This window comes from Peromyscus californicus, unplaced genomic scaffold (genome assembly GCF_007827085.1).
Source record: "Peromyscus californicus insignis strain IS unplaced genomic scaffold, ASM782708v3 Scaffold_11__1_contigs__length_118956290, whole genome shotgun sequence".
In the NCBI taxonomy this organism is placed as follows: Eukaryota; Metazoa; Chordata; class Mammalia; order Rodentia; family Cricetidae; genus Peromyscus; species Peromyscus californicus.
This window is the reverse complement of record NW_026294402.1, coordinates 33,211,570-33,221,519: the sequence shown is the minus strand read 5'-3', so window position 1 is coordinate 33,221,519 and position 9,950 is coordinate 33,211,570. Positions and strand designations below refer to the sequence as shown.

General features: G+C 36.6%; 1 protein-coding gene across 2 annotated transcripts; it reads left to right on the top strand.

The window, feature by feature from the left end:
• The first annotated feature begins 207 nt into the window (after positions 1-207).
• On the top strand, positions 208-9,425 carry LOC128103546 (olfactory receptor 145-like). Of its 2 annotated transcripts, XM_052728044.1 has the most exons (3): positions 208-221; positions 4,827-5,743; positions 9,418-9,425. In XM_052728044.1, the coding sequence occupies exons 1-3, from the start codon at positions 208-210 to the stop codon at positions 9,423-9,425; spliced, it is 939 nt and encodes a 312-aa protein (XP_052584004.1). The 2 variants fall into 2 exon arrangements, with proteins under 2 accessions (XP_052584004.1, XP_052583995.1); XM_052728035.1 differs by lacking the exon at positions 9,418-9,425 and having other exon boundaries at positions 4,827-5,763.
• The last annotated feature ends 525 nt before the right edge of the window (positions 9,426-9,950 follow it).

The window sequence follows — 9,950 nt, the reverse complement described above, 5'->3', positions numbered from 1 at the left end:
TAATAGTGTGGTATTGGGGATCACAGGGTCAAATTTATTGACCCTGTGATCCCCAATATTTGGGAGGAAATTCCAGACTACTTTTCTACTACACAATCATTGGATAGGCACTCTCCCTAGCATTTGATATTTGTTTTCTTGATGAAAACCATTCATATAGAACTTAAATATATGACATAAAACTTAAAATAACCTTACAGGAGGTAAATGAGAGTGAGCAAGTAAAAGAGTATGACAGAGAGACAGAGACAGAGAGAAACAGAGAGAGAGACAGAGACAGAAAGACAGACATTGCAGTTGATAGTCTATCCTATGTGGTCATGCCCAAATACCTCAGCATAAGACTACCATAGATGAATTCTTTGAGGTATGTGTGTATGTATATGCCTGTGTATATATGTAATAATTAATAATAAAAGGTCATGAACTTGAGAGATAGAAAAAAGGAAAAGAGATGGGTAAAAATAATTTAAATAAAGTGTTTATATCTGAAATTCTAAGCATTAAAATAAAATGTTTTGAAACATTTATATATGTATAGAATGTATCTTGGTAATATGCATTCCCTTTACTTGCCACAGCTGCCACTGAACAAATGCCCCCAACCCACCAGCATCTTCCTTTCAAATTAGTTTCTTTTTTTAAATGTAAAACCCTAATGAATTGTCAGATTTTCACTATGTAATGTCTTCTTTGTTTCAACTCACATCTGCTGACCTAACATCCATTTTGACAGATATCATTCTTCTTACTCATACTCTCATAATATTAGGTTTACACAGGGTTTCTTTTTCCATCTCCTCACTTTCATTCTGTTTCCTTAAAATTAAAGTGAGTCTCATGTAGACAGAATATGTATGCTTCTTATTTTGCTTCATTGAGTCACTCGAAGTCTTTTATAAAAGGATTAGTTGATTTTTTTCCTATGTAATCATTGATAGTTGAGGATCTATTAATGCTGTTTTATTTCTTTATTTTGCAGTTTTGTGACAGTTTTTTTTTTCTCAACTTGCTATATTCTTTTGAGGACTGATATGTTCTGGCAATGTTTTAGTTTTCAGGGATGATTCCATTTGAGTCTTTTCAATTTTTCTTTTGACAGTTGCAATAGATTTTCATTTTATGATTATTATAAAACACAAAGAAAATATTTTGCCAAGTATGTCTTAGTAAGACAAAAACTTAACTTTAATTTTTTACAGTTGTCTTAACCTTGTGATATCCAACTGTTAGGTAAGAGATGAAGATGCTAAGATGGTAAAATGATTTCATTTTATAAACTGAACTTTTCCAAATTGCATGTGAGATCACTATGGTTCTATATGATGTGGTGCCTACTGAAATACAGTATTTCAAAGTAATATGTGATAAAGACAATGTTTATGCAAAAGAACACAGCTCTTACCTTAAATGGAAAAAAAAAAAAAAAGAGTTCATTCTTGAGCCATTTTGAATGACCATGGTCTGGCAAAAAACAGATTTAGGTTACCTCAAATTCCATTTTTCAGTGTGAAAACAGTTTCTTGAAGTTTTATAGTTTTATAGAACCAATGAAGTTATACATCAAGGTGAATTTAGAAAAGCTTGGTGGGTACATCAGAAAGGCAATTACATCAAGATGGAGGAGCTATAGACCCAAGAAGTTCTCTGATGACATTCTTAGCTTTTAGGGTGGTGGAAGCTTGTGGTCTGGTAAGTGAAACAACTCCATTCTTTTGATCTATTATTGAAGCCATGTTAGTTCTGACACAGAGCTGGGCAAGGAATATCTAATGGAAGGTGAGACTAATGCTAGCTCAAGATAAGGTAATTAGCATCTGGGCTTACAAATTTCAAACCTGACCAGTCATTGCAGTTTTAATCAGTCAAGCTTTGAAAACACAGTTTCCTTCCAATGTGTTTCACAATGACATATGCATAAAACGAATGTTGTAATCATTGGACCTTGGTGTTTGTATAAGAATTATCACATGAATACCTGGGAGTCACAGAGTCTGAGTCTAAAGTCTAAGTCTCCTCTGTCTGTCTCTCTCTGTCTCTCTGTCTCTCTCTGTCTCTGTCTCTCTCTGTCTCTCTCTCTGTCTCTCTCTCTGTCTCTCTCTGTCTCTCTCCATCTCTCTCTGTCTCTCTGTCTCTCTCTGTCTCTCTCTGTCTCTGTCTCTCTGTCTCTCTGTCTCTCTCTCTGTCTCTCTCTCTGTCTCTCTCTCTGTCTCTCTCTCTCTCTCTCTCTCTCTCTCTCTCTCTCTCTCTCTCTCTCTCTCCTCTTTTCCTTCCTTTTCCCCCACTCTGTCTCCTTCTCACTTTCTGCTGGACCTTCTTCTCAGATCCTCTTATGTGCTAAAACATGATAACACTGATGTGTGACTTCATCTGCCTACAAATAAAATTCAATTAGAATTTATCTACATCACTTATTGATAAAAACCTACTTCAGTCTCTTCTGCATTTCTGATTTTTCATTCATATTTTGTATGGTAATCTCTCTCCCTCCCTCATATTTGAAAGTATACAGAATACACAAATACTTGATTTCTGTAGTTATTTAAGCTATGGACCCATGAGCTAGCTACAGACCTGTATAACAGGCTTTTTCTTTTGGGCCACTAACCAGTTCCCAAATCAAGACATTGAGACTTACTAGTTATGAATGCTTGGCCTTCTCTTAACTCTTATTTTAATATGTTTCTCTTTATCTAAATTTTGCCTTGGGTTTTTTTTTTTTTTTTTTTTTTACCCATTTTTCTATGTCATACTGTGTCAGCTGGCTGGCTGACTCTGGGGCATCTCCCTCTCTTTCTCCCTCCTTATCTCTCCTTCTTCTCTCTTCTTCTACTAATTCTCTCTGCCTTCTAGCCCCTCTTATCCCTCTTCTGCCTAGCTATTGGCCCTTCAGCTTTTTATCAGAACAATCAGGTGCCTTAGGCAGACAAGGTGAAACAAATACAACATATCTTTAATTAATTAAACAAATGCAGCATAAACAAAAGTAACATATTAAATTGTTAACAAAGTCAGCAGAAACTATTGTAACACATTTTTACACAGTTATATTAATATTCTGTAGCATAAACAAATGTAACACATCTTTACCTAGTTAGATATTCCACAACAGATCTGATTTTGAGATTGTAATATAGCTTTTGAGATTTTAAAATAGCTAGACAGGCATAAGCAGTTTCAAGACCATTAGTAATGGGCCATTCCTTAAAGGAGAACTGCCACAAAAAAGCTGTCTGCATAGCTGATCAACTGATAAAAGTTTCTATGACTATGGAAAGTTTGGTCCACAAAGTACAAAATACTTATTAACTGGATTCTTTGCCAAAAAAAAAATAGAACTTTGACAAATTTTAATTTTATATGGTAAGTATCATTTAAATCCATTTTTAATTTATTTTATTTTTAAATACTGTTTTGATGTTCCTATATTATGGTCTCATTGTATAGTCCAGGCTGTCCTGGGAGTGGCGGGACTGGCCATGCTGACCTGAGACTCACAGTCTTCTAACCCTAACCTCTTGAAGATTAACATTACAGTATCGTGTCACCTGATGGAACTTTAACATATTTTATCCAACACACTGAAATGTTGACAGGACCTGGGTGACCATATGCAACCCCTAAAATATATTAAAAGGTGTGATAGTCAAGTATCTTGGCACACAGGAAATGAGAAAATTATCAAAATGAAAATCTCCAGTGACTATTAGATCAACATCCCTGGAAGCATTTTGGAAATAAAAGAAACAGACAAACATACGCAGAAGAATTTATCCTTAAATAAGAACAACAGAGAGGCCTTAGACTCTCTGTGGGAGTAGTGACTTCTGGCACATGGCACTTGGGCATTGAGGGTTTAATGCAGTGGAAAGGGGTTGTGATGGAAGATTCCATCTGTTGACCACTTCCTCAGCATTGTCAAAATGATAGGTACCCGTGGAGGGAAGCTCCTTGGATCTTTCCAGGCCACAGATGTCATTAGTTAAGTCAGTGTTCCTGTCTGGAGATGTGCTGGCCACCTGAGGGTTTTAGTCATTAACACTTTAGTGACAGTGTCCTAGGTGTTTTTCCTATGCACACCAGATGTCATAAGCATGTGTCTTAATCTATCCCATCTGAAAGCTAATTATATAGGGAGGGATAGAGAAAGGAGTTCAGTGGTTCAGAACTAGTCTAACCTACTTGCGTACATCCACAGAGCTATAACAAACAAATAAAACAAGCAGAAAGAGATTTAAAAATATATTTGCAAAAAATTCTTGTAAGAATACCTGAAGCATGTTATGACATACTATGGAAATCTTTGCAACTAGACTTAAAAATCTCTGGGGATAGACTCTATGAAATATTAATATTGAAGACATGGTTTAAAAAAAGCTGAGAAATAACCAAAATAATATTTTTCCTTGAAGAGAGGGTAGCTGGAAGATGGGGGTTCAATATTGGCTCAAATCTGGAGGATGTATAATCCCCAAAGAGAAGGGCACACCTGAATGATTAGAAAAAAGGATAATTGTGTCCTTGTGCACCGAATTTATCTTTTGTCTTTGAATTTTCAAGTTGTCAAATTAGCATATTAGGTTACTGGGCTAAGTTCTGAGGTATACTAGTGAGACTCTTTAATGTATTTAACCTCTGAGATGCTAATTGAGGAAGACAATGCTATTACTTATACTGGTAGCTTGAAAGGTGGGCTCAAGACTGAAGCTATTTGTTTTTTGACATTCAAACAAAAAAACTGACATTTGAAGGGGAAGATATGTTTTTAAATTCCTTTTTCCCCTGAAATTTCACTTATTTTTCTGTTTCCACAGACTCTCTGAGAGAAGAATGGCTTTTGAAAATGATTCTTTGGTAACCGAATTCATACTCTTGGGGATAACAGACCAACCTGACCTCAAAATACCATTGTTCCTCCTTTTTCTGGTAATATACATGATCACTGCATTGGGAAATATGACCTTGATCATTTTGATTGTGCTAAATTCTCACCTCCACACACCTATGTACTTTTTTCTGTTTAACTTGTCTTGCATTGATCTTTGTTATTCTTCTGTGATTACACCCAAAATGCTGATGAACTTTATACAAAAAAAGAATGTTATCTCTTACATGGGATGTATGACCCAGCTCTACTTCTTTTGTTTTTTTGTCATCTCTGAATGTTACGTGCTGACTTCAATGGCCTGTGATCGCTATGTAACCATCTGCAATCCACTCTTGTATAACGTTGCCTTGTCTCCTAAGGTGTGTTCCAATGTAATGTTTGGTTCATATTTGATGGGGTTTTCTGGTGCCATGATCCACACCGGATTCATCCTAAGACTGACCTTCTGTGATGGAAACACCATCAACCACTATTTCTGCAATGTCTTCCCTTTACTGCAGCTCTCCTGCACCAGCACCTATGCCAATGAGATGGAGCTGTTCATTGTGGCAGGAAAAGACATCACTGTGCCCACAGTCATTATCTTTACCTCTTACGGCTTCATCCTTTCCAGCATCCTCAAAATAAGATCCACTGAAAGCAGGTCCAAAGCCTTCAGCACCTGCAGTTCCCATATGCTTGCTGTTTGTCTATTCTTTGGATCAGGTGCATTCATGTATCTCAAACCTACCTCAGCTGTATCTATGGATGAGGGAAAATTCTCTTCTATTTTTTATACCATTGTGGTTCCCATGATGAACCCTTTAATCTACAGCTTGAGGAACAAAGATGTTAAAGTGGCTCTGAGAAAAACCTTGAGCAGGAGAATGTATTGATCAGACACTGAATCTCTCTGAGCCTGTAGTTAAACCATGGGGAGATTATCTGTTTGCTATTTTTGATATCATATTTTTGTGTTTAATATATTTTATCATGGTATATTATATTTAGTATGTTTTGTTTAAAATATATTAACATCAGTTTTTTTTTTGTGGGGGCCCACAGAGGCTCCCTAATAAGGCCTTACTCAAGGTCAGAAAGTCTGACCTTGCTTTACCCAACAGGGATTGCATAATAGGATGATTTGACCAGGAGCATGGTTACCAGGTGTTTTGAAGGGTCTACACTTGGCTGTATATTCTGATTTGATCTTGAAAGGGTAAGATCGTTTGCCTCTCCCCTTGGTAGTGTATAAAAAGTCCATTAGAATAAATCTCAAGGCAACTGGGTATTGACCCAGGGCTTCCCAAAGCTATCCTGTGTCTCTGTCTTTCTCTCCATCTACGCTTGTATTTCTATCTAATACTTGCTCATTCCTCTCTGCTCTCCCCAAGAACCCTTTGAAAGGTTGGAGCTGGACTCCTATACTTTTCATATTTATTGAAATTGGAAATTATCTGGTTTTCATAATTTTCTTTTATATATATTTTGTTTTCTCACTTTGTGTAAAATTGATGCTTTTATCATTGTGCTTCTTTTAGAATAGTATTAATTAGTTCTCTCGTTTGTTGTTTGTTATTATAGACATTATCATTTTTTTGGGGGGTCTAGTCTGTTTGGTGTTCTATAAGCTTCTTGTATCTTCATAGGCATTTCCTTCTTTAAGTTGGGAAAGTTTTCTTCTATGATCTTGTTGAATATATTTTCTGTGCCCTTGAGTTGGTATTCCTCTCCTTCTTCGACCCCTATTATTCTTAGGTTTGGTCTTTTCATGGTGTCCCAAATTTCTTGGACATTTTGGTTCATGACTTTGTTGGCTTTAGTGTTTTCTTTGACTGATGAATGTATTTCTTCTACTGTATCTTCAACGCTAGAGATCCTCTCTTCCATCTCTTGCATTCTGTTGATTATACTTGCATCTGAAGTTCCCAATCGTTTTCTCAGATTTTCTATTTCCAGCATTCCCTCTGTTTGTGTCTTCTTCATTTTTTCTATTTCGCTTTTCAGGTCTTGGACTGTTTCCTTCATTTGTTTCATTGATTTTTCTTGATTTTCTCTCAGTATTTTATTGTTTTCTTCCAGGACTTTATTGATTTCTTCTAATTTGTTTGCCCTTTCCTCTAGTTGTTTACAGCGTTCTTCACATTTTTTTGTCTTTTCCTCTACACAAGCCTCTAGCTTCTTCATGATGTCATTCATAAGGCTGTTTTCTTCTGCTTCTTCCATCACTGGAGATATTGAACAGTTTTCTCATATTAATTAAAATAATATTAAGTTGTCTGCATGCCTATGTGGATAACTGGCCATATTTGCCATTTGAAATGAAATATGAAATCCTCTTTGTGTCTCTGTGTTCTTGCCTTTCGATCCTCTACTGGACAAGAATGTTTTTATCCTCTAATGTAGATGTAACCAACGGTCTTATTAAATAAGAAACACAGAACCGATTCAGAGAAGAAAGCCAAGAGGTCAAAGCTAAGAGCCTCGCCCTTCCTGATTCAGGGATCCTCTTCAGCCAAGAGAGCTCTCCGAAAAGAGGCTACTTCCTGTGCGTATGTCTTTATATAGTCTAGCTGTTCTGCCTTCTCATTGGTTGTAAACCCAAACATGTGACTGCCTCGTTACTGCCTGAATGTACCGCCCTCCAGGTCCTTAAAGGCGTGCGCCACCGCCGCCACACACTTGCTATGGCTCTAATAGCTCTGACCCCCAGGCAACTTTATTTATTAACATACAATTAAAATCACATTTCAGTACAAGTAAAATACCACCACACTCTAATGCCAGTATTTAATAGGTATTAAGTAAATATTTAATTAAATATGTATTTATTTAATTAATAGTCAAACAGGCATTTAATACATATTTCTGCATTGACCGTTGTTTATGACCCACTGCAAGTGTACTTATGGTTGCACAGAACATTGTCTTACTACATGTTTGATGCTTACTGATAGACCCACAACACACCCCCACAGTTGTGCATGTCCAGCGGACCTAGACACTTTCGCCTAGCCAGTTCCGGATCAAAATAGCCATTTCCGGGCCAAGGCGTCTCATGTGACCAGGACCCTGTGGCTTTGCATGGTTGCATAAGGGCATGCAGCACGACCATGTGATCTATGTTCATGCGTGGAGTAGCCCCATGGACCTTTGTACGCATATGCCACCCAGCCTTTATATGCCCACGCCATATTCCCGGCTTCCTTCTTCTTCTCCACACACATCTCTTCCGCAAGCCTGAGCACTTGTCTGTCCTTTTTTCTTATCTTAATAAGACTCTCGTTAGTGGATTCTGTAGTGTTTTGTGACTTTTCCTCTCAGGGTAAGAGCGCCACTAAATAACTAACATTTACCTTGTAAATATAAACAAGCAAATTTTTTTGCTAAAATAAACTATTGCAAGCATAATATTGAAGCTCATGAGAATAATAGTTTACATGATGATACAGGATTCTTAAAGAAAGTTCATGAACCTTTGGACTCTTGATTTCAAGCCTATTACCCTGTTTAATGTAGCTTCTACCTAAAATGAAATATGATGACATTTCTAATATAGTATTATTTTCTTTGCTGAGGAGCTAGAAATTCAAATCATCACTTTTTTGTGGCAGCAATATTTATTTGGTAAAACTGTCTACTGGCTCTTTCCTTGTTTAAAACATATGATGCGTGTTTTGCTGGTGAAGTTAAAGATGATTGATTCAAGCTGAGGTCTGACTTTCTTTGGAAAAAAAGCTCAAAATGTTTTAAGAGGCATTTTGATAAGGTCCTGGGAAATACTAGAAGTTAAAGGTAAAAGGCCAAAAATTCAAGACATGAAATCCCTGTGTCCAAAATGTTAAATAAAAAGTAAATAACAAGTTGATCAGATTTGTGTGCATTTTTAAATTAAATTTTATATCTGACTGTTGTAAAACTTAATTACTTAAAAAGTTTTCATTGAACAGTATCTTTGATGAATGGAGGTGTGATGACTAATCTTGGTTGTCAACTTGACACATTTGGGAAGAGGAAGCATGAATTGAGGAAACATTTACATCAGACTGACCTTTAGGCAAATCTTTATGGCTTTCATTGTTGTGGGATGATCCACCCTCACTGTGTGCAATACCACCCTTGGGTAGGTCCTGGGAGGTATAAGAAGGTGGTTGAATGTGAGCCTGAAGAAGACCAGTACTTAGCATCCCTCATAGTCTCTCTATAAGGTCCCTGCCTCGAGTTCCTACCCTGACGTCTTTCAGTGATAGATTCTAAGATGAAATAAAACCTCCTGCTCTGAGTCGATTTGTTCTTTGTCTTTTATTATAGCAAGAGCAGGAAAAATAGGACAGCGGGTTAACAGGATTTTAGAGAATTACTAAAAATGAACAAATTTTTGTGCTGATGTTATTAGGACAACAGCCTTAATAGACAAAATAAGTTGCATTTGAAATGTGCTTTAGGGAAATTGAACTTAAGGGAAAAAATGGAAAATCTTACTTTCTTCTAAAGAAATATCTAAGAATACAATGAATGCAGGAGTTCTCTGGTGATGACATTGATTTATGTTATTTAATACCAAAGAATGTTTAAGTTTAAAGTGTAGTAGGAACTAGATTAGAAAAAAAAACTAGATAAACCAACTCTGTATTTCTTGATTTTTTTCTCATTCTCATATAGAATAAAGACTTTAAAACCTACTTGAGCTGACAAAGTAAAGCAAATTTGAAAAGTATGTTTAGTGAATAACTCATATTGTAGAAAAGTCCTTCTGAGAGGATGTTGAGAGTTATGAAGGAACATTAGAGGGATGTAGTAAGACCAGGAAAGTAAAAGCAATTCCCTGAGAAAGTGTCTTCTTCTCAGGAGACATTATAAGGAGAAATGGCAAGAATGTATGGAGAACCTGTAGGGGAAGAGAGAGACCAGAAATCCTGTAAAATACTCAGCCACAGAGGACTCCCAGCCATAGTGCTCCTCCTATCCTGAAGGGACAAAGCTGTTGTTACTCTTGCTTTCTCTAGGGTCTTTCTGTCTTTCCTAGACTTCAATTCTTGGTCTATGTCAGGGAATGATTCAGTCATCCCCTAGATAACAACCA